General features: G+C 43.9%; 1 protein-coding gene across 1 annotated transcript in view; it reads left to right on the top strand.

Moving 5' to 3' along the window:
* The window catches only part of LOC124623149, a 219,346-nt gene that overhangs the window by 48,309 nt on the left and 145,703 nt on the right, over positions 1 to 25,334 (top strand). Inside the window, exons 3-5 of the mRNA XM_047148940.1 lie at positions 2,029 to 2,267; positions 9,700 to 9,899; positions 24,607 to 24,828. Of these exons, the coding sequence (XP_047004896.1) occupies positions 2,029 to 2,267; positions 9,700 to 9,899; positions 24,607 to 24,828 (661 nt within the window). The remainder of the gene's footprint in view (positions 1 to 2,028; positions 2,268 to 9,699; positions 9,900 to 24,606; positions 24,829 to 25,334) is intronic.

Below are 25,334 nucleotides of genomic sequence, written 5' to 3'. Positions count from 1 at the left end.
TTATCCTAAGGCATCTTCAGTGGGATCTGTAACGATACAGTTTCGGTATTTTTAGATTATCTAAAAGTAACAAACCTCTTTCGTTATAGATCCTACTGAAGATGCCTTAGAGCAAGAAAAAGGCGAAACGCATCTGGAAAGAATAATTTAAGTTGCAGCAAGAAATTGCGGTTTTATTTACAGAACAAGTATTTCTGCGATTTCTGCGGAGGATGGCCACGCAAACAAACTTGTCAATGATTTTTATTCGTCTGATATGATGCTGTAAATGCTTTGAAGCCCTGATGATGGTTTGTCGAACGAAACTGGTTTTAAAATAAAAAAAATAAAAAATCAGCAGCTTGAGGCAGTAATCAAGACATTTTTCAAATGTCAACGATCTGTGGGACACCATCCGAGACGTAGCGCCTTACATCGCGCGTATTGAGACCGGCATAACAGTGGTGAACAAGCGTGCAGTACGAGTCACGAGTAGGACAAGTGGCATCAGATGTCATGGTATATGTACTTTCTACGCGATCTCGTAGATGTCACTAGCTGACGGACACTGAACTGCAGTCAGAATACTGTCATTTTTATTTGCAGCTCTGTTTGTTTATCTAATTGTGTATTAATTACCACCATAATTGCGCTCAGTTGTCAGAGTGAATGAAAGTGTGAATGTGAAATAACGTTTTGTATAAAGTTTTTATTCTGTACTTTGAAGTAACTGGTCTCCTGAGGAATGCTCGAGAATTACGTGTGTGCAAGTCAATCGTACCGCGGAATTTCTTATAAACTATTCCGTCAGTTTATGGCACTGGCGAAATGAGATTATGATTTCGGTAAAGTAGCTTTGTTAACAGAAATTTAAAAATTTATATTTCTGGTTTTTCGAAATTTATTTATGTTAATTTACTGTTCTCATTCAGTGACAAATTTTGATTGGTTCTGTATATATGCGCGGATTTGAGACGCTTTGATCCTGCTTTCCCATTAGCTGTGATGTTTCTCTCTTGCAATCAGAAATTAGCATATTCGCCCGTAGTTTGGGAAGTAGAGACTTATTTGGCGTAGAGAGATGACTAGAGTCGGGGCTTCGATCTCACAGTGAGCAGACCTGTCGATCGGTGCTCCCATGACAATTGTTAATATCGTGATGTTTCCTGTGCCGAAATGTTTGGGAAGTGCCATAAAGTTTGGAAGAGAGTTCGATTTATTGCACAGTCTACAATTCGGATGTTTTGGTGACATTTTAAATAACTAAATTCCGCGTGGCGTGTTGCTTACTCTCGAACGTGAACATTTTGTTCCTTGAGAGTGATTGTAGCAACATTTCAGAGAGATATTATAAAAGAAACCATTGGGTTTTAAGCTTTCGTAGAAGGACAACTAATAATTACCATAAACTGAAAACGGTTATGAATGATGGGTGCGTGTGGTCTTTTCAGTCTTTGGACAGCCTAGATCAAGGCTTGGAAGTAACTTGTGTATGGAAGCTAGCCGTAATAGAGTGAAATTTCACGCACGTAAATACTTTCATGTAATTGTTATTTTTTTTTAAGACAGCATGTTTCAACAGACTATACTGTATGTTCAGGTCTTTTGTTGTAAAACATGTTCATTTTACGCTGACCTCAAGCACATGTTGTCAGGTGGATAAAAATAGCATGTTGTCCACATGACATCCTGTGCGTGAGGTCAGCGTAAAATGAACGTCTATTGCGACAAGAGATTTTAAGACCTAGAGATGGCAGCATAGTCTGTTGAAACTGGCTGCAAAATCGCTGTAACACCGCACCGCGCAGCCACACACCTCTTACAATACACAGTATGTTGAGATATAGGTTTGATGCCCAATGGCGGTGATGGGGAATTGGGGAATCCCTCGGAATGAGCTCTAGTAACAATGCAAAGAGAATACTTAAATGATCCTCACAGAATCATTAATATTGACCATTGTGACTTCAAACTTGTGTCAATAATGTTTAGCATTGATCTTTCAGTGAGCTATACAGCAGAGGAACTGCAAAGGCGATGATTTTGCAGGCACGTGTTCTTCCTGCTGGACGAGATGGCACAACGTCTTTTGAAGGTGCTGGAGGCTCCAGCAGAGCGGCTCCTGGAGCTGGACGTCTACGACCAGATGCACCGTTTCGTCATCGACACTGTGGGGACGTGCGCTTTCGGCGTGGAGTTCGAGTCCATGCTGAACTACGACTGCTTCGTCGTGAGGAAGACGAGGCGAATGGCCAGCGGCTCGCTCCTCAGAAGGCTCAGAAAGTACGGTACTGTGCACTCAACACTACAGCCTTCTGCGTCTTACGTAGCACCTCACGAAAATCATCCCCGCTTTACTATTTTATTACGATAATATTGTCATTTTGAAACCACAATCAAGTACTAATCTGAACGCAGCGTCGTCAGTTAAGCATAACTCCTAGCAATGAAAGCAGATTTATTACTGATCCCAATGTACGGCCAGGACAGAACTGAAGTCAGATACGGAAGGAGCTGTTGTTTATAGCAACGCTTAATATTCCAGAAACATTAGAGATTTCGAGACTCTCGCAGAATTGACAAATACTACAGATCAAATACACTGCTGTACAAAACTTAAGGACAAAGTAACTTTCAAATGATGCGTCACCGCCACGTAACATAGTTTAATGTGTTTGTGTTGCGTACATAATGGTAAGGAGAGCTACCGTACAGAGTGGTGTGGCAACAGTCTTTGTAGGCAAATTGGAGAGGAGCAGAAATGATTAGCGAACTAGTTAGCACAACAAACAGAAGGTCTACTTAACGAAGATTCATTACAAATAATTCCACAAAAAACAGAGTGCTGAGTGCTGACACATTACCTGCGAATCCAGTACTGCTGGCAAACGATGGGTTATGCATGGGGATCTTATCAACCTGTACGGCATCAATACAGCCTGAAGATGAAGCAATGAAGCGTCGAAACTGGTAGCGACTAAATAAAATAAAATCTTAAGGACGGCTGTAGGTGTTTTTATTTTTTGTCACGATTTTACAACAAAAAGGCTCCAAGTGCGAATGCACTGAGCGGCTGTCGCCGGCCGTCCTACACTGAAGCGCCAAAAAAACTGGTTTGTGGATGCGTATTTAATTACAGAGATTTGTAAAAGGCAGAATACGGCAACGCCTATATAAGACAACAAGTGTCTGGCGCAGTTGTTAGGTCGGTTTCTGCTCCTACAATGGCAAGTTATCAAGGTGTAAGTTAGTTTGAACGTGGTGTTCCAGTCGGCGACTGCTTCTTTCACCTCCGTCGCCTACCATCATGGTACTAAGCTCAGAAGACAGTCACATTCTGACCGGGACCGTTTACCTTTACAAATTAATATTTTATTACAGTCAAGACCGTTTTGAATACATTGCTAGTGAGTATAGTACTTTTGTAGATAATAATAGGTTAACGCAGGGTAGGTAAAGATAGAAGGCAGAATCGAATCAATACAATTACTTCAAAAAAGTGTGGGTTTGGCTTCGGAGAGTGGCCACTACCGTTTCTTGCTCTTCACTGAGAGTCGCACACCTGACCACCGAGAGGAGACGATGAGTTCCTCTCTCCGCCACGTCTCTGCTCTGAGGAGCCCTAGTCCCTCAGGATTAACAGGAGAGCTTCTGGCAACGTACAGGATCACACGGCGAGATCCAGGCTTATCAGGAAGTTCCACTGCGCCAAAAAAGAAGGTACCGACAGTGCACTAGCTTCTGGGCATTCAAATAACGCTGCAAAAGGCCAAAGCCGACACGAGTTGTTTCAGGATGAGTTGCGCATAATTTCTGTTCGGTAGAATGAACGCCAGGTAGCGATAAATATATATTAATTTAATTTAAGCTAATTATAAGTAATGAAGGGAACATTTCTGCAATGTTTAGCTACAGTACTAATCGTTTGCAGCAATTGTGTAGCTTAAGTACCAACGTGTAACGTGCAATGAAAGACGCACGTAATCTCAGTTTTACGGAAGTCGAATGGTTGACTACGGCTTATTGGGACAGATCTGTGCGCTTACGAATGACAGCACGTACAGAACTATTTTTAGACCTTTTTGTGATTCTGGGATTCCCATCAGGCTGGATTAAAGGAAGATGTTTGTCAGCAGTTGATATGTGCTTTCGGGTATTCTGTCAAGTTATTGTTTCCATTTTACGCAGAAAGTGAAAACAACAACAACACCACCACCACAAAACAACCTGAAGCGCACTGTTAATCAGTTTTGCCAAGAAAAACTGAACGATCACGTCTGTAAGCAGTGTTCTACATGTTCTAAATATTTAAAGAACGCCATTATTAACTAAAAAAAAACTGCTACATTCATAGTTGTAACATACAACACAACACTAGACATTTCTGTTTTTAATGTCATGTACGTAAATACAGTCTACTGAATTTATTTTGGTAACTATCATTATGTTAAGAAATAACTTACGGGTTTGTCGTCTGATGTAACCTGCACTGTGTGATATGTCCTTATTATCATTTATGCTGCAGCTGTAACTTGTATCGTACGTTACGTAACAGACATGTGTATTCAAACGTGTCACACGTTTCTACTTCTGTATCTACACAGGTTATCACCAGTTCACAATATAGTGCCTGGCACATGATTGATCGAACCATCATTAAGCTCTTTCTCTTTCGTTCCACTCTCGAACAGTGCGTGAGAGAAACGAGCACTTAAATCTTTCCCTGCGGGCTCTGATCTCTGTCACTTTGTAAAGGTAATCATTTCTTCCTGTGTAGGTGGACACCAACTAAATGTTGATTGAAATTTCGTGAAGTGACCCCGCCGCAACGAAAAATGCCTTTGTTTTAACAGCTGCCACCCACGCTTGCGTATCATGTGCTTGACACTCTCTCCCTTATTTCGCGACGGTAAAAAAAGTGCTCTCCTTGTTTGGACTATTTCGATGTTCTCCGTGAATCCTATCTGATGTGAATCTCATACCTCGCAGCAATACTCCAGAAGAGGACGGACAAGCATAATGTAAACAGTCTCTTTAGCAGACCTGTTGCATCTTCTAAGTGTTCTGTCAGTCAATCGCAGTCTTTGGTTACCTTTCCCCAAGACATTATCAGTCTTGACGTTCCGATTTTCTTGTTGGTAATCGTAATCTCTAATTATTTAGTTGAAATCATTCGGTTTAGAGTTGTGTAACATTGTCTTGTAACCGAAATTTAACGAATTTATTTTAGTACTCATGTGGGTAACCTCACACTTTTTGTTATTTAGGATTCGTTTCCTCTTTTCACACGATACCGATACCCTGCTAAATCATATTGCAGCTGGTTTTGATGTTCTGATGACTTTGCCAGACGGCAAATGACAGCATCATCAGGAAACAATCCAATCCAAGAGAGCTCTCAGATTTTCTCCTAAATCGTTTATGTGGATTAGGAACAGCTTACGAACTGTGACCTTTCTGGCAGAAACCACGAATCCAGTAGCACAACTAGGCTATACTCCACAGGTACGCAGTAAGATTAGCAGTCGCCTGTGAGAAACGGTGTGAAAATCCGCCTGGGAATCTGAAAATATGGAACCAATTTGAGATCGCATGCCGACAGCACTCACTACATCGCATGAATAAATGACTAGTTGTGTTTCACAACGATATTATCCGACTTCCCTCCTTTAGGTTTTTTTAAATAATAATCACAGGTAGGTGACACTGGATTGTTATATAACCTATACAGAGACCCATGTGATAAAACCTACGTTTACCAATATCCCTCTGAACATCTTCGCACAGAGATGTAACATGTGGGGGGCGTGCTGAAAAGTAATGCCCCGAATTTTAATGTGATAACTCTTAATCTATTTGATTAAACAAATCTAATAAGACTGCCCTAGACTGCAGCCAAATTTAACAAAAAAGATGTAGAGGAAGACCACCAGACAGATGGGATAGAGATACAAGGAAGACAGTGGTGTTCAATCGGGAGCGGAAAGCTCAGGATCAGATGAGATGGAAGGTCTTACTGGGATGCTTTGCTACACGCCAAATCAAAGAAGCCACATCATTAACTGATAGAACTGGCTAATGATGATGATGATTATGATGATTTAACTGTCTACATCCTTATTCTTCATGGCTACGTATTTCCAGACATGTGCCGCTAGAAGGCTCCGAATTGAAGGGTGTAACATGACTGTGTGTAACGTAACTCTGCTGGCGCGCAAGAAACAGAGCGCCTTAATCGAGTTCAGAATTAGAAGAGTTCGTCCACACATGGAACATCCCCTGCTTCAGTATGACAATGCCAGGCTTCAAATGTGCGCTGCGACATCTTCAACAATCCGCCACCTTGTATTCACTGTCATCGATCATCCCTCATACGATTCCGACTTGGCCCTAGCCGCTCTTCAACTGTTTCCATAACTTATAGAACACCTTTGAGGATTTCAGTTTGAGTGTTGAAGCCGTGGCTCCATCAACAAAGTCGAACATTCTATAGTTATGGCACCAACAAACTGGATTCTCGTTGGAAGAAATGTGTTCGTCGCTAGGGTGACTATGTTGAGAAATAAATAATATGTAGTCATGAAGAATAATGATAGAGAATGTTAATAACGTTTGTTTTATTTAAAAAGGTATAAGAGCATCCACGTAAAAGAATACGGAGACATTAGTTTTCAGCACGTCCAATCTTTGGAAGAGTTTGGTGGTATGATCCATTATATAGATGTCCTTGGTATTGGCGAATGACTATTACTGAACTCATTGTGTAGACAAACTTCAGCTAATCCAGCCGTAAGAAGACTCACACAGGTCTATTGCCGGAACGTCGTTTTCGGTTGGTAACGGTACAGCAGAAGTATATAAATAATGTACTATCAAATTTATGTTAATGGTTTTATATTCACAGCAGTACTTTAAACATGGTTTTTGAGTACAAGCAACAACTCTGTAAGGGTTTGCAGTTAACACCCATTCAGTGACCGCGGCAGAGGACTGACTGCATTCGATCTGGTTTTTATACTGGTTCATGGACTTACTCGTTGCGAGTACTGCGGGCATGTGATGCCACAATTTCTGACCTCGAGTTGTGCTATGCCGAGTCGTTTGGGGTTACGTCGTACTACAAGAACGTGGAAGTGTGCTTCTGTCCAGATGAAGGCACTGATAATAATACCAGGGAAGATCTTTCCTAGAAGAATGGAGCCGACCAGAAGAAGGAGCCCAGAGGTAGCCAAGAAAATAGTGGGTGCCTTTAAAATCTACAGGGTGGTCCAAAGGGTAGAACCACCTTTCCAAACCAAAGGAAAATTTGGATAAGCAGAAATTTAAAGTGAAATAGTGTGAGATTTGGGGAGGGGAGGAGAAGCCTTGAGGACATGTTACCAACATGGTGGCCATTTTGAAAGCCGCCATCTTGGGGCAAATCTTTATTATTAGATAAGATGAGAGTCATCTGACATGTAGAACATGTAGAGCATTACACGAGAAAAGCAATGGTGTCTTCCTTTGAGCATTTTATTGATTCTCGAGCTGTCATTTACAGGGGATGAACGCTGAGTATGGGGAAGTGGGGTAACATGCACTATTCCAATTTGTCAGGTGCTACCCCACGTGATAGAGTTAGCCACCAGCAATACCAATGTAAAACTACGTGCAACGGTGACCTGAGTTTAACTAATATTTTTGGCCATAGTGCTCTAATGAAATAGATTCTCCACTACTTCAACTCTCTCTCACATAAATATGTTTCTAATTTCTACGAAACTGAAGATGTTGAGTGTGATTACAGCCTTTTACTATCATAAAGACCCAAGAGTGAAATACGAGAGCCAAAATAATAACATATAATTAGAAAAAATATGTAAATTGCTGCAGTGCAATTGTCAGAGTCGAGAATGGTTGAGTCCTACACCACGGATCATGCTTGGAATGCGGATCACGCAATGTAATTCACTGGACTGACAGAGATCGTGAACGGCAAACTGGACGCTAACGCGCCATACGTATGTCGCACTATCACTCGTGCTGTCTACAGGGGCGAACGCCTAACGTAGCGAGCGATTCACCTCGAATATCCCTATCAAGCCGGAGCAGCGTAGAGCCTACCACGCACCGTCTGGAGTGTGCAATGCAGTGAACACTGTTCCACAGTAGTGATTCGACCGACGTACCCCAGTGTTTGCTGCTCTATGTCGGACCCAGAGCTTCGTCTCCAAACCGGATACTAAATTGTAATGCTTCGCAAACCAAGCCTCTGGGTCAGAAAATTCGCTCATATTTACCTCACGACAACACAAACCGTAATGCCTTTCACCTAACCCCGAGTGTCTGGTCGGCCTTGCGGCTGCCACACAGCACTTGGAATTCCGACAGACTGATTACGACTCTTCACTGGTAGCCCCATCGCTACCCTCGTACTCTCCTCACGACCCAAAACCCTCTCTGCGTCAGTCTTATCTCACCTGTCGATGGGACATCAGCGAACATATACGCTGAAGCGCCAAAGAAGCTGGTATAGGTATGGGTATTCACGGAGATAACGTAAACAGGCAGAAAACGGCACTGCGGTCAGCAACGCCTGTATAACACAACAGGTGTCTGACGCAGTTGTGAGATCCTTTACTGCTGCGACAATAGCAGGTTGTCAAGATTTAAGTGAGTTTGAACGTGGTGTTATAGTCAGCGCACGAGCGATGGGTCTCAGCATCTGCGAGGTAGCGATGAATTGGGGATTCTCCCGTACGACCATTTCACAAGTGTACCGAGAATATCAGGAATCTGGTAAAACATCAAATTTCTGACATCACTGTGGCCGGGAAAAGATCTTGCAAGAACGGGACCAACGACGACTGAAGAGAATCGTTCAACGTGACAGAAGAGCAAACTTCCGCAAATTTCCTCAGATTTCAGTGCTGGGCCATCAACAAGTGTCAGCGCGCGAACCATTCAACGAAACATCATCAATATGGGCTTTCGGAACCGAAGGCCCACTCGTGTACCGTTGATGACTGCACGACACAAAGCTTTGCGCCTCGCCTGGGCCCGTCAAAACCGACATTGGACTTTTGAAGACTGGGAAGATGTTGCTCGTTCGGACGTGTCTCGTTTCAAATTGTATAGAGCGCTTGGGCGTTTACGGGTATGAAGACAACCTTATGAATCCATGGGCCCTGCATGTTTCAAGCTGGTGGATGCTCCGTAATGGTGTAAGACGTGTGCAGTTGGAGTGATAATAGCCCCTGCTACGTCTAAATACGACTCTGACAGGTGACACTTACGTAACCATCTTGTCTGATCATCTGCATTCATTCACGTCCATTGTGCATTCCGACGAACTTGGGCAATTCCAGTAGGACAATGCGACACCCCACACGTCCTGAATTGCTTTAGAGTGGCTGCAGGAACTCACGTCCGCTACCCACGAAACTCCCCAGACTTGAACATTATTGAGCATATCTGGGATGGCTTGCAAGGTGTTGTTCAGAAGCGATTTCCACCTCCTGGTACTGCAGGATTCATGGTGTGAGTTAGCTCCAGTACTGCTTCAGACATTAGTCGAGTTCATTTCACGTCCTTTTGCGGCACTTCTACGCGTTCTCTGCGGCCGTACACGATATTAGTCGAGTTTACCAGTTTCTTTGGCTCTTCAATGCAGATAACAAGTGTTTGGGCACCTTCAGCTGAGGGCAGGTCCAGCTTTAAAGCGTCTGACGCCTGTCGCAGGACCCTGGTTCTGGCGGTGCCCGACGCGGCCAGGGCGATGGGCGTCGGCTTCCTGCGCTCCGGCGACGCCGACGTCTTCCGCTGGCTGACGGCAGAGATCGTGGCGCACCGCCGCCGCCACAACGTGCGCCGCAACGACCTCATGCAGCTGCTGATGGCGCTCGCCGCCAAGGAGGACGCCGGGGACTCCCCACAGTCCGGTCAGTAGTAGCAGCGGCCCGCCTCTGTACACTGCTAACGCCCAGAGTCACAGCCGACGTAGGTAATCGCTCTGGGATGGAAAGTATGCGTACGGGGGACAATTTCATAAAGAACTAGCCGAGTACCTGGCGTTACAGAGGTACGTGTTTATTCCGCTTCTAGTAGTCCATCTTCTCTTTCCCCACTCCCTCCATTCATCTGCTCCTCCCTCCTCTCTCTTTACAGTCTAGTGAATTAAGTCATCAACTAGTGAATTAAGTCATCAGTTATCATCATAGTGGGAAGAAATTACATCTGGTGTCCCACAAGGATCCATCTTATGCCCGCATCTCGTGGTCGTGCGGTAGCGTTCTCGCTTCCCACGCCCGGGTTCCCGGGTTCGATTCCCGGCGGGGTCAGGGATTTTCTCTGCCTCGTGATGGCTGGGTGTTGTGTGCTGTCCTTAGGTTAGTTAGGTTTAAGTAGTTCTAAGTTCTAGGGGACTGATGACCATAGCTGTTAAGTCCCATAGTGCTCAGAGCCATTTGAACCATTCCATCCATCTTACGGCCATTACATTAATGATCTCTCATCAGTCAGGTGGCAGGGATAAAATACAGGGAGCGAAAGGCTATTTACAATTTGCACAGAAACCAGATGGCAGTTATAAGAGTCGAGGGGTATGAAAGGGAAGCAGTGGTGGGGATGGGAGTGAGACAGGGTTGTAGCCTCTCCCCGATGTTATTCAATCTGTACATTGAGCAAGCAGTAAGGGAAACAAAAGAAAAATTCGTAGTAGGTATTAAAATCCATGGAGAAGAAATAAAAACTTTGAGGTTCGCCGATGACATTGTAATTCCGTTAGATACAGCAAAGGACTTGGAAGAGCAGCTGAACGGAATGGACAATGTCTTGAAAGGAGGGTATAAGACGAACATCAACAGAAGCAAAATGAGGATAATGGAATGTAGTCGAATTAAGTCGTGTGATGCTGAGGGAATTAGATTAGGAAATGAGACACCTAAAGTAGTAAAGGAGTTTAGCTATTTGGGAGCAAAATAACTGATGATGGTCGAAGTAGAGAGGATATAAAATGTAGACTGGCAATGGCAAGGAAAGCGTTTCTGAAGAAGAGAAATTTGTTAACATCGAGTATAGATTTAAGTGTCAGGAAGTCATTTCTGAAAGTATTTGTATGGAGTGTAGCCATGTATGGAAGTGAAGCATGGACGATAAATAGTTTGGACAAGAAGAGAATAGAAGCTTTCGAAATGTGGTGCTACAGAAGAATGCTGAAGACTAGATGAGTAGATCATATAACTATTGAGGAGGTATTGAATAGGATTGGGGAGAAGAGGAGTTTGTGGCACAACTTGACTAGAAGAAGAGATCGATTGGTAGGGTATGTTCTGAGGCATCAAGGGATCACAAATTTAGCATTGGAGGGCTGCGTGGAGGGTAAAAATTGTAGAGGGAGACCAAGAGATGAATACACTAAGCAGATTCGGAAGGATGTAGTTTGCAGTAAGTACTGGGAGATGAAGAAGCTTGCACAGGACAGAATAGCATGGGCAGCTGCATCAAACCACAACAGCAACAACATCAGTTACACTGCCAGAAGCAGAGTTCATTTTGTTTCCAGATGACACAACTATTGCAATAAATAGTATGTTGAGTGTATTTCGAGAAAGATCTGCTAGTGATATTTTCACGGACATTAATAAATGGTTTAAAGCCAACTCAGTGACATTAAACTTCGAAAAGACTCACTATATGCAATTCAGAACCTGTAAGAGGTTTCCACCCAGCATATCCACAAAGTATGAAGAAGAGGAGATAGAAGAGGTTGACAGTCTTAAATTCCTGGGATTACAACCTGATAGTAAATTCAGTTGCGAGGAGCACACCACAGAATTACAGAAACGCCTTAACAAATCTGTATTTGCAATTCGAGTGTTAGCTGACATAGGCGACGTAAAAATGAAAAAGCTTGCATACTTTGCCTACTTTCATTCCATAATGTCATATGGTATAATATTTTGGGGTAACTCTTCAGCAGTATATCGTTGCAGATAGCTCGGTTGAAATCGATCGATGGTCTTCTTAGGCGTCTTTTATCAGCTGATTTGTCCTCATATGCACATGTCCCATATATTCTACCTCATAACACACATACACTACTGGCCATTAAAATTGCTACACCACGAAGATCACGTGCCACAGACGCGAAATTTAACCGACAGGAAGAAGATGCTGTGATATGCAAATGATTAGCTTCTCAGAGCATTCACACAAGGTTGGCGCCGGTGGTGACACCTACAACGTGCTGACATGAGGAGAGTTCCCAACCGATTTCTCATACAAAAAAAGAGCAGTTGACCGGCGTTGCCTTGTGAAACGTTGTTGTGATGCCTCGTGTAAGGAGGAGAAATGCGTACCATCACGTTTACGACTTTGATAAAGGTCGGATTGTAGCCTATCGCGGTTGCGGTTTATCGTATGGCGACATGGCTGCTCGCGTTGGTCGAGATCCAATGACTGTTATCAGAATACGGAATCGGTGGGTTCAGGAGGGTAATACGGAACGCCGTGCTGGATCCCAACGGCCTCGTACCACTAGCAATCGAGATGACAGGCATCTTATCCGCATGGCTGTAACGGATCGTGCAGCCACGTCTCGATCCCTGAGTCAATAGATGCGGACGTTTGCAAGACAACAACCGTCTGCACGAACAGTCTGATGACGTTTGCAGCAGCATGGATTATCAGTTCGGAGATCATAGCTACGGTTACCCTTGACTCAGCACCACAGACAGGAGCGCCTGTGATGGTGTACTCAACGACGAACCTGGGTGCGCGAATGGCAAAACGTCATTTTTTCGGATGAATCCAGGTTCTGTTTACAGCATCATGATAGTCGTGTCTGTGTTTAGCGAAATCGCGGTGAACGCACATTGGAAGCGTGTATTCGTCATCCCCATACTGGCGTATCACCCGGCATGATGGTATGGGGTGCCATTGGTTACACGTTTCGGTCACTTCTTGTTCACATTGACGGCACTTTGAACAGTGGACGTTACATTTCAGATGTGTTACGACCCGTGGCTCTACCCTTCATTTGAACCCTACGAAACCCTACATTTCAGCAGGATAATGCACGACCGCATCTTTCAGCTCCTGTACGGGCCTTTCTGGATACGGAAAATGTTCGACCGCTGCCCTGGCCAGCACATTCTCCAGATCTCTCACCAATTGAAAACGTCACGTCAATGGTGGCCCAGCAACTGGCTCGTCACAATACGCCAGCCACTACTCTTGATAAACTGTGGTATCATGTTGAAGCTGCATGGGCAGCTGTACCTGTACACGCCATCCAAGCTCTGTTTGACTCAATGCCGAGGGGTATCAAGCCATCCCAGCTCCGTTTGCCCAGGCGTATCAAAGCCGTTATTACGGCCAGAGGTGGTTGTTCTGGGTACTGATTTCTCAGCATCTATGCACCCAAACTGCGTGAAAATGTAATCACATGTCAGTTCTAGTATAATATATTTGTCCAATGAATACCCGTTTATCATCCGCATTTCTTCTTGGTGTAGCAATTTTAATGGCCAGTAGTGCATTTTATACATTCTTAACATATTTCTCACACATTTGTACACGTACTTCACCTGTATCTCTAGCGAATTTCGCCTTGTAGTTTCATTTTCACGCAGCTCAAACGTTATCACGTGATATTTCCTGCAATGCAATGATATTTCGTGGAATCATAATTCTGTAGATATATTCACTGCTATATGTGAGTACTGTATGCAAAATGTGTTGCCAATATTATTAGTTGTAAAGAAATAATAACTGCCAGATGCGACAGTTTTACTACGTGAACAGCGAAAATGTAGTAAGCTATAAACTGTTCTCCTGTCAACATCTTGCGGAGAAGGCCAGCGACAAAAGCTTTCGTAATTGTTTGAGTTCATGTATTAAGTTATTTGCAAATCGCTGACTGCTTTCATTACCAAATACTGGGTTAATATGGCTTGGAATTTCGCCCGTTATAGTCTAACTTCTTTTTCACCCCTACCCCCATCCCTTTAGCTCGTTCGTACTCCCACAGTGATTATTTCCAGAAAGTAAGCGACGTGTGTACCATGTTCCTTTTGAATTGTTCTGTTGTTTAGGAGGAGATGTGGAACCTACATACATACATAGGGTCACATGTACATACATCACATGTTATAGTATCTACGCTTTCCTTAGCATAAAATGCAGTCGCGTGCCTTGTTTCTCATATGTTCTTGTCATCAGCCTTCCGATCGGTATGCTGCAATGATCCACCTATTTCATCTCGTGTGAGTATCTTCATCTCAGAGTAGGACATACGCCCAACAATCTCAACAGTTCGTTACATTCAGGATGAATCGCCTGAAACCTTTACCACAAATATTGCGGACATCGGAAGTGTTATTCATATGCAGTTTTCACAGGATGGGTTGGTAGCCAGGGGCTCGTATTGTCAGCCAGCCAACAAATGTAGTAATATTTAAAAAGCTGATTTTTGTGGAGCCATTCATTGTTTTAAATGGAACAATGCTAAAAGTAGAGCAAATTAGAATATCAGTGGTGTTCGTTGCAGGATTGTAATGCGAATCGTTTACGAGTAATCGTATTTTGAAAAGTTTCCACACTGACACTTGTACTATACCCACGGTATAGAAGAACGAAAGTACTACACTGGTTATGTGGTTCTGACCAGTGACGAGGCAACTGACCATCCCAGGTTGTGTTCAAAACGATCACCGGCAGCAGTAGCACACGCTTCCAGTCTTGTACGGAACGACTGTTGACACTTGGTCGCACTTGAGCGGAGATGTCCGAGCAGGCTGCAGTAATACGTTGTTGCGTATTATCGCGTGTAGTTGGCGTTTCCTAGCAGACAACATCTTTCAGCTTTCCCCACAGAAAAGCATCTACAGGTGTCGAATCCGGGGAATGGGCCGGCCAGGGTACATGTCCATAGTGTCCAATCTAACGATCTGGAAATAATTCTTGAAGACATGCTGTAGTGCTTTGTGCATATTGGTACCACAGGTTCTTTCTAGCCTGCAGCGCAACGTCTTCTAGCGTCCTTGGAACACGATCTGTTAGGTAGCTGCGATAGTTGTGCGCGTTCAGTCTTCTGTCTACGAAAAACGAGCCTATAAGCTGATGATTCACTGTCCCACACCACATGTTTACACTCCGTGGACCGTGACGCTCCACCCGACAATGGTAATGAGGATTGTCGACAAATCAATAGTGCATATTTCGGCTTTTTACCTGGCCATGGCAGTGGCCGAGCGGTTCTAGGCGCTTCAGTCCGGAACCGCACGACTGCTATGGTCGCAGGTTCCAATCCTGCTTCGGGCATGGATGTGTGTGATGTCCTTAGGTTAGTTAGGTTTAAGTAGTGCTACGTTCTAGGGGACTGATGACCTCAGGTGTTAAGTCCCATAGTTCTCAGAGCCATTTGAACCATTTTTGACTCCTGCCACTTCCTCGTGCTATTGCGCGGGAGCTACCGCGACAGCAGCAAGAACATTAACTGCCCCCCCTGTTGCCGTCACTTGTTTCCTTCTGTTGGTCTACATGTTACACTACTGTTTTCACGTAACTGACTGAAGAGGTTGATAAATGATTTCCAAGATGGTTGACGTCTGTTGGGATATCTTGCCCAACAACAACGAACTGCATTCATCCTACACTCTCCATACGCCACAAGCATGTCGTCATTTTCCGCATTGGTAAATCCTATCGCTCACTCACAACCTGCTGCTTGGACAGTCACACGTTGACTAGCAAGCTGCAGTTCACTCAAGGAACACCTAAGTACACTGTAAGCAAACATAACAACATTGTACCTAGCAACTACGCGGGGTGAATCGCACAAACAAGTGTCTATGTGGAAACTTTTCAAAATACGAAGTCTCGTAATCGACTCGCGCTAGAATCCTGCACCAGACACCACTGACAGTCTAACTTACTCTACTTTCAGTTTGTTAGTTTAAATAGGCATTGTTCCATTTAAAAAGTCTATGTTTGAACAAAAGTTACACTTCCTAAGTATTATTATAATCTGTTTATGGGCCAACAATACGAGATCCTGACTGCCAATCGATTCTGTGAAAACCGCACATCAGTAGCACTTTCCATTTCAGCAATATTTACCGTGCAAGTTTTAGCGATTTCACCGTATATAATCTAATCATTTTCTTTGCTCTCAATTTTCTTTGTGCGATTCCCCTTAGTACCAAGGAAGCTATTCCGTCCTTCCGTAGCACATATTCTAACGTAATGTCTGCTCCTCTAGTTTTCTTCAGATATTTATATCCTTGTCTATTCTGTACAGAACCTAAAATAACTGTTCTATAACTGAATCTGGATACGTATTCCGTATGACACCACACGGTACATGGCGCAAGATATCTAGTGCACTGCTAGTCATTGTCTTCCCGTTTCCACTAGCAAATGGAGCGAGGGAGAAAAGTCCGTCTATAGGCAACCGTATGAGCATCAGTTTCTTGTATCTTGTCTTCGTGGTCCTTACGCTAAATGCACGTTGGCAATAGAAGAACCGTTCTGCAGTCAGACGCAAATACCGAAAGAAGTATTTTTCTAAAACAATATGTCTTCCCTCCAGAGATTCCTATTTGAGCTCACGAAGCTTTTCTGTAATACCCGTTAAAATATCTGGCAGCACACCTCTGAGCAACTTCGATCCTACCTAGCAGGAATCCTAAACATTCCAGCAGTATTCAAGAACAGGTCGTACCAGCGTTCCGTACGCAGTCTCCTGTATAGGTCAGGTGCATTTCCATGAAGATCTACCAATGAACTGAATTCTCTCATTTGCCTTCCCTACTACTACCCTTACAATCTCGTTTCATTTCACATCGCCTTGACAGAGTCTTTCTGTGACATCATGCGTAAAAAGCTTAAGTTTTCAGATAGAGATGGTAACTGAGCTAGGCTAACAAAGCTCTCTTCACGTGTGCTCGTCTGAGTCTGCTGTCCACGCTTCATCAGTCGTGCGGTGATGTCCTTATACCACGTGATTCGTTACCCTACAGCAATGTTTCGTTTCTCAGTTTACCCTCATAAGAGGACGGCGCCTACTCGTCACCATCCATTTCGTCCAATTTTATGATATATGTAGGGTTTGGCCAGAAATGAAGCTGACTGAAGTGAGAGCTCTGGATGGCCAACTGTTTGGAAAAGAATAACATTTTTATGACGCTGGTCGGCAGAGACACGAGCCACTGATTTTAGCGCAGTTTCCTGGCGGCGGTTGGCGGAAAGAGTACAGTATGGCAATCCCAGGATAGTGGCATCGAGTTCCTCTGTGGACACTTTTCCTTTTATTTTCAGTATTTACGTTACTTACACTGCAAATTGACCGAAATACTGATCAATATATTGTTTTCATTAGTATTTTCAAAACAGGTACGAAAATACAAAGAAAAACTGTGAAATTGTTCATTAACTTTCAAGACAAAAAATGGTTCAAATGGCTCTGAGCACTATGGGACTTAACTTCTAAGGTAAGCAGTCCCCTAGAACTTAGAACTACTTAAACCTAACTAACCTAAGGACATCACACACATCCATGCCCGAGGTAGGATTCGAACCTGCGACCGTAGCGGTAGCACGGTTCCAGAATGTAGCACCTAGAACCGCTCGACCACCCCGGCCGGCCTTTCAAGACACGTATTATAAAGCGTACATGGGGACTTAGCACATAAAATTAGATATCTTTATTATCTTACAGTTGATAATTTGCACGTGCTATTGTAATATTCATCGTAAAAACAGGAGAAGTGGTAATTTTCTTGGCATCATGCGCACGTTACAAACGCCGCATTCTTAGAGCTATATGGCTGTCTTAAAATTTGTATACAGAAACAAACTTCATCTACATCCATAAAAGATTTTGTCTAATCACACAGTTTGGGAGCAAGCCACGCGCAGTGCATCATTTCGGAAAATATTGGTGAGGATAGCTGGTGACGTAAAGCGAAATGCATTGTGATGCAGTCTTGCCGGGATGTGGTTTATTCTTCTGTCTCGACGAGATAAGGACAGTTTTGATACTTTTTGATCAAATTCATTAGATAACGATGGAAACAGACATCTCTGGGTTGTACTTGTTGTGCACATATGGGGGAAACCAATATTGCACGATGGCAGTGCTTCTGTAAAGTTTGGAAGGTAGGAGGCGAGATACTGGCAGAAGTAAAGCTGTGAGTACCGGGCGTGAGTCGTTCTTCGGTAGCTCAGATGGTAGAGCACTTGCCCGCGAAAGGCAAAGGCCCCGAGTTCGAGTCTCGGTCGGGCACACAGTTTTAATCTGCCAGGAAGTTTCATATCAGCGCACACTCCGCTGCAGAGTGAAAATCTCATTCTGGAAATAATCTATACCTTTCATGAATCACTTACCTCACAAAAATCTTCGTTACTCGAACTACTGCAATACAGCGAGGGCCAATACTGCCAGCTTAATAGTGTTCAAAAGTCGTAGTATATATATGTTCATGACATCCAGTCTTACAAATTTACTCTCTCTGCTGGACACACGTCCAGACCATCCGCTCTCAAAACTCCGCCGTCTCACTCCCCACATCCACCACTGCTGGCGGCTCACCTCCAACTGCGCAACGCTACGCGCTGTTCAAATCCAACTGCCCAGCACTACAATAGCGACTATTCCAACAATGCCAACCAGCCACAGACTTCATACAGCACAGTCAGTGATTTTCATACAGAGCGCTACGTGGCGTTACCAACATAAAAACCTAAACAGCCTACTTACACATATGCCTCGTGACGACAGGATGCAGGAGATCGAGCGTTCAGGATTAGAAAGTGGGCATCCAGAGCTACCGTTCAATGACAAAAAAGGAAATTAGGTACAGTAAAGAGGTGTACAAGGGGCGCGCCTAGGGTCGGAAGTTACCAGGTTTAGGCCAGTCTAGGAGGTCGAACAATTAATTGAAGTGGGCAACGGAAGGGGAAGTGGTTCATGTTAACTTACGTTGGTGGCCGGTCACGAAAAGGAGAGCGAGAGGATCTGCCTTCCAAGAAGACGTCTGTTCTGCTCGAGGTCTGGAGTACAAGAGAGAGAAACAATTGCGTTCTGCACCGCAGACCACTCCAGCGCCCACACACGTGATCGGTATTCCGCGCACGCTATTGGCTAAAGACAATGGCGTGAATTCGCCAGCAGTTTCAGCAGAGGGCTCAAGGCGTCTCTTGTCAGCAGTTTCAACTGGACAGAACTGCCTCGGTTCTGAAAGACAGGAAACTTGAGTCACGTAGGCACAGCGTAAGTTCCTCTGGGGGTAGACTTGTAAAAATTTGACTGGGCCTTTGCAATACATTTTTTAAACCAATTCACTGAAATATTCCTTGATTGGCTGCCACCATGTACACCCCTTACCAGACCAACGGATTGTTCACTCTATTGAAAAGCGGCACTTATGAATCACTTTCACTGGGAATGGCTATGTCGTCGGTGAATTGTAACATGTGATACCTGCTTACCTTGAATTCTAATTACACTTCTCAACCTTCGTTGTATTTCCATGAGTTTCTTTTTCACTTGTAGCTTGAATAGAACTCGACAATAACTGCTGTCTTAACTTAACTACTCCTGGTGTGAGTAGTTTTCTCTCGGTCCTCTGTTCTTACTGTTGTCCGTTGGTTTCCTATATATTGTGGTTACTTAAAGAAAATCGTGTAAAATGCTACTGGGTAGAAGTCCATCATCCGAAATGCGTTCTGAGTAAGTACAAACATTTGGAATATACGGGGCTCCGCAACTCCCACGTACAGATTCCAAAACAACACCTTTAATTCGCTTATAACTTTTGTTTATTGTTTGACTGATGTTCGAGACAACACCATCATCGAAAATATTATCCTGGCATCAATGAATCCAGTAGCATTATGCGTACCACACAGCAGCTGCGTTCCTTCTTCGTGTTTTCATGATGTTGGCATCCATTGTATACCTGTGTCCGCAGCGATTGTTGAATATTGAAACTGAAGAAATTACAGCAGTCAGTCGCAAAATATGTAATTTATTTTAGATCTAGATTTAGGCTATATCAATTGAAGACATAAAGTCGGAAAATGAGTCCGTGGTGATGTTTTTGGCACTTTATTTTAGAGGTCTATCTTGATCACATTTTTCTTTTTTTTTTTTTTTTTTTTTTCACTGTGACCGGTTTCGGTCACTGCCATCTTCAAATCATAAAATGTTCTCATGTAGTATCAACGTCAAGCCCGCCCGGTTAGCCGAGCGGTCTAACGCACGGCCTTCCGGAGTGGGAAGGAGGACTTGGTCCCCGGCACGAATCCGCCCAGCGGACTTGTGTCAAGATCCGGTGAACCAACCAGTCTGTGGATGGTTTTTAGGCGGTTTTCCATCTGCCTCGGCGAATGCAGGCTGGTTCCCATTATGCCGTCTCAGCTACACCATGTCGGCAATTGCTGCTCAAACAAGTTTTTCACGTTAGCGTACACCATCATTACTCTAACTCGCAAACATAGGGGTTACACGCATCTGGTGTACCCCCTGGGGTTTAACAATGCGTATAAAATAAGGGAACACAAGGAAACACTTCTTAAAGTTATAAAAAAAAACCACCTTGAAGTGTAACCTAATGTACCTTATTTTAAAATCACTTAAAACAATACATTTTGCATTTTTTACTATTTTTCAAAGAAAGTCTTGCATATTTCCCGTTCCGCCCCACCCACGGGGCAGAATGGCATAAGGTTATTTTTTCTTAAATTATTGCATAATCATTGAATTTGAATTACGAATATCGTATTAAACTATTACAAAATGTTGTGTAAAAGGCAATTCAGACTAAGGAATGTGTAATTTAAACAGTTGAAAAGTCATTCTTCAAAATACGAGAATATTTTAATGTCATTCTGAGAAATGTACAATGCTTAATAACCACCAAACCACTAACTACTAGTCCTTTCGACGATAGTCACAAATAAATATTTCCTATTCATCTTCACTGTCTATGCCAGCACATGAATTGTGTGCCCACTTGAAACACCTCTAGCAAGCGACCCAGCCCTCATTAGAAACGGAGTAAAAGTCCCCACAGTAGAGACACTCAGCATCCTTTCTCTCTCTCTGATTCTCTCTTCTCCATCATCAGTGTAGGATACCTCGTAATAAATCCTTTAACCCAGTCTTATCCGGCTAGACAAGTTTGTTTGTCAAATTTGTGTGGTAAGCCATTTCTTTCGGCTAGTTGATAGGCTAGTGATCTGAAATCGTTCATTGTTAGACCAAAAAGTCTGCTTTCCATTGACTTGAGATATGTTACCAGCTCATGTTCTTGTTCTGTGGTGAACACCTTTTTAAATTTCGCATCTGATTTGTCAATTATGTAGTCAGGATTATTCGTAGCTTTAGGAAGATATATTTGAAATGTTGATTTCGGTACGTTGAACTGCTCAGATGCTTTTAAAAATCCCATTTGGGAAGATGAAACGGCTGAAACTGCCATTTCCATCGCTTTTACGTCCCATTGTTGTCTATCAGTCTTTTTCCTGTACGTTAGAACCATCTGGAACAGCAAGGGGGAAAGAAAACGAATACAGTTTGTTTTCTACTTGCATCAAAATATGACAGGGCAGAACGGGACACTATCCCATTCTGCCACGTCCCGTTCCGCCCCAAGAGCACTTTTGAGGTTAACAACTTTTATGGAGTGTAATAACTGACTTATTTAAACGTATTAAATATCTTAAGTGTAACAAATGGCATGCACTTTAAGGGAATGTGTCATTTTAGGGTATACAATTAACAGCTTACCTGGCGTTGAAATTCACCAAACGTTAGAACAACGCAAGCGGTAACGTGACGGACAACAATTCACTTAGATCTCGCACTTCAAACTAAATAAAAATGGCTTCCCTAACTTCCGTTCCATTCGGAGAAATAGTTACATGCCCATACAACAGGTTGCAGCACTGTGTAGTCTAGAAAAGAGCAATTTCCCATTGAGCCCTGCTATCCCGTTCTGCCCCGAGTTCCCCTACATACATATTTAGTTTGATGGTTCAAATGGTTCAAATGGCTCTGAGGACTATGGGACTCAACATCTTAGGTCATAAGTCCCCTAGAACTTAGAACTACTTAAACCTAACTAACCTAAGGACATCACACACACCCATGCCCGAGGCAGGATTCGAACCTGCGACCGTAGCAGTCCCGCGGTTCCGGACTGCAGCGCCAGAACCGCTAGACCACCGCGGCCGGCTATTTAGTTTGACGTTGATACTCCATCAGAATATTTTATGATCTGAAGATGGCAGTGGTCGAAACTGGACATAGTGAAAAAAAAAATGTAATCAAGACGGACCTATAAAATAAAGTGCCAAAATGTAGACTATAACCTGTATCTCCCATGTAATGGCTACTGTAATTTTGTCGTATGTTATGCTCTGACATGTTAGGACTGTTTGGTAAATGAACCAATGATGACAATGCTTTTACTTTTGGTTGAGGCCTTATTTCCGCTGCAATGCGGGGACGGCCTTGTTACTATTGATTTGGCAGTGTTAACTGCAGAGGGTGGCCGCATGCCCTTCCAACCATCACACCAAACCCCCTTGGATGGAATGAATGTACCCCAGCTTTCTGTGTCTAGTATACGGTGTGCGAGAGTGTGAACGTGTTCCAAATGTCTGTGAGTCGTGTAACTGAGACGTAAAGCGGGTACCAGCCTGTTAATCACCTAGCGAGATGTGGAAAACCGCCTAAAAGCCACATCCAGGCTGGCCGGCATACCGGCCCTCGCCTTTAATCCGCCGGGTGTATTCGGTCCGGGGCCAGCACGCCTACCCGAGTCCAGGAAGCAGCGCATTAGCGCTTTCGGCTACCCTGGTGGATAGATGAAAAATTGAATATCCGCGAACACATAAGGCTAACAACAGACAAAGCAGAAAAAATACTACACAAACTGGTGAGGCTAAATTTAAAACAGTACAGACTACCTCTACCAGTCATACGTACATACCACTGTGCGCTCTTCGAATAAGTACTCAGCTTTGCAGCTAGCTCGTGGGCACATAGACTGAACGTGGTCACCAACATAGCATCCGTCAGACGAGGGCAGAGAAGTGTCCTACTTAGGCTATCTGGAGCCTTCGGTATCACCTCAGCGGATGCACTGTTTGTGGTGCTCGGAATATGCCCCATAGATATCACGATCAAATACAGAGCTGCAAGGTACTGGTTGAAGATGGGGAAACTAGATAAGGTATACACAATAACCGGTCTGCCGATAGAGACGATACGTCACCTTAAAATTTGGCGTTTGGATACATGGCAAGGTGAGTGGGATGTAAGTGATAAGGGACGTGGACTGCACGACTTCCTCCCTGACATAAGCAAGCGTTTCAGAATGAGACATATCGATTCCAGCCGCGGTATGGTACATTTGTTAAGCGGACACGGACCTTATCCCACGCACTTAAAACGCGTGAGTCTGAGGCAGACACCTACATGCACATGCGGAGAAGAAGGTTCCGCAGAACGCACTGTCCTTTTCTGCGGGCAGTACGCAAAAAATAGACATACACTACACTTAGATTACACAGATACAGACATAGATGTATACACAGCAGTAAGAGACGAAGAACAATGGGCACAATTAAACGCACTGACAAACAGTATTTAAAAAAAAATACATGACGATTACATGCGGACACGACATTGCAAACATGCCTATGTGGAGCGTAACAACAATCTCCAGAGTATGGACAGCGATACCCACAGTGACAGCGAAAATAGTGACAATGAGGAGGAAGAGGAGGAGGAAGCTGAGATGTGACTGTAAATAAGCATGAGGTGCTGGCGATCTAGCCACGAAAACACCAAATGCTGTACATGGATGGGCACCTAAAGTAGTTAATATATAGGATTTGTAATAAATAGGATATGGAACATTATTTCTCTACTAATAACCATTTGTGTATGTGTGTGTCTGTGTGTGTGTGTGTGTGTGTGTGTGTGTGTGTGTGTGACTGGCGGTCAACGGCTCGAAGAGACCATTCCGAGGTATTCACCGTCAGTCACATTCGGTGATGGTACTAACAAATCTCTCCTCTATCCTATCGTCTTTTTATATTCTTCTTACAAAACAACAAAATTTTATTTATATTTCATCCTTAAATTATTGTTATTTTGAAAAGTATCATTCTTTGTAAATGTTGTAGGCAAAACAAGAGAAAAGAAAACTGTAAAAAGATGAAAAACGAATATTGTAAGATATACAACCTGTTTTGAACATCAGGTAACAGGTCTATAATTTGGCAATAAATAAATAAAAATAAAGTAAAATACCTTGACGGATGCACCAATGATGACAGTGTTAGAGTCGAAATCTAGACATACAATAAATTACGCATTTTACAATTGGCTGCTATCCTTGGGTGTTTGTATTTTTAAATTTTCCTCCAACGAAAGTAATCATTAGCTGCTAGACAGTTGTACTTCATGCTGACTTGACTGCATTCGGTGCCAGTGTACTATTCCTAGTCATGAACACCGGTCAGATTAAAAGTATTTGTATGCAGCTTTAAAGCTGTTCTTTTGCAAATCGTCGCTCACCTGCGCCAGGCCGGTGACTCTCGCTGACTCACTCACTCACTCTGCCACAGACTTCGGCGGCGACATGCTGGCGTCGCAGGTGATGATGCTGCTGATGCTGGGCCGCCACAAGGTGGCCGCCACGCTCGCCTTCTGCCTGCACCAGCTGGCCGTCCACCACGAGGTGCAGACGCGGGCTCGGCTCCAGGTGGACACCGCGCTGCGCAGGCACGGGAAGGAGCTGAGCCTGGAGGCGCTCGCAGACATGCCCTACCTCGACATGGTGCTCTCAGGTGAGAAGCGTTGCAGGAAGGGTGAAAGGTATGTGCTAAGGTCTGATCAGGGTAGCTCCAGAAAATAGTCGGTAGTTGCCAAACGCAAGGTGGAACGAGTATAATATCTTTGAGTACGAGGATCTTTGATGGTTAAGAGAGCTGGGCATGCGCAGTAAAAGACCGAGGAGTCGCAGCTAGGTGCCCAGAGGAAGCAGACGTGTGCTTTCTCGGGGCACCTACCTGCGACCCTTCTGTTTTTTACTGCGCGTGCCCAACTCTCTTAACCATCAAAGAACCTCGTACTCAAAGGTATTATACTCGTTCCACCTTGCGGTTGGCAAGTACCGACTATTTTCTGGAGCTACCCTGGTCAGACCTTAGCACATACCTTTCAAGGGTGCCGGCACGTTAGAGGTCAGCAGTGAGGCCTGAGCACTCTCTTTGAACTCGCCAGCTGCTCCTATGACGCCATCCCCGAAATCTCCGTCTGTTAATGCTCGCTGACACCACTCGTCAGTCTTCAC

The sequence above is a fragment of the Schistocerca americana genome, chromosome 7 (assembly GCF_021461395.2).
Source record: "Schistocerca americana isolate TAMUIC-IGC-003095 chromosome 7, iqSchAmer2.1, whole genome shotgun sequence".
Taxonomy (NCBI): domain Eukaryota; kingdom Metazoa; phylum Arthropoda; class Insecta; order Orthoptera; family Acrididae; genus Schistocerca; species Schistocerca americana.
This window is presented reverse-complemented; position numbering and strand designations above follow the sequence as displayed.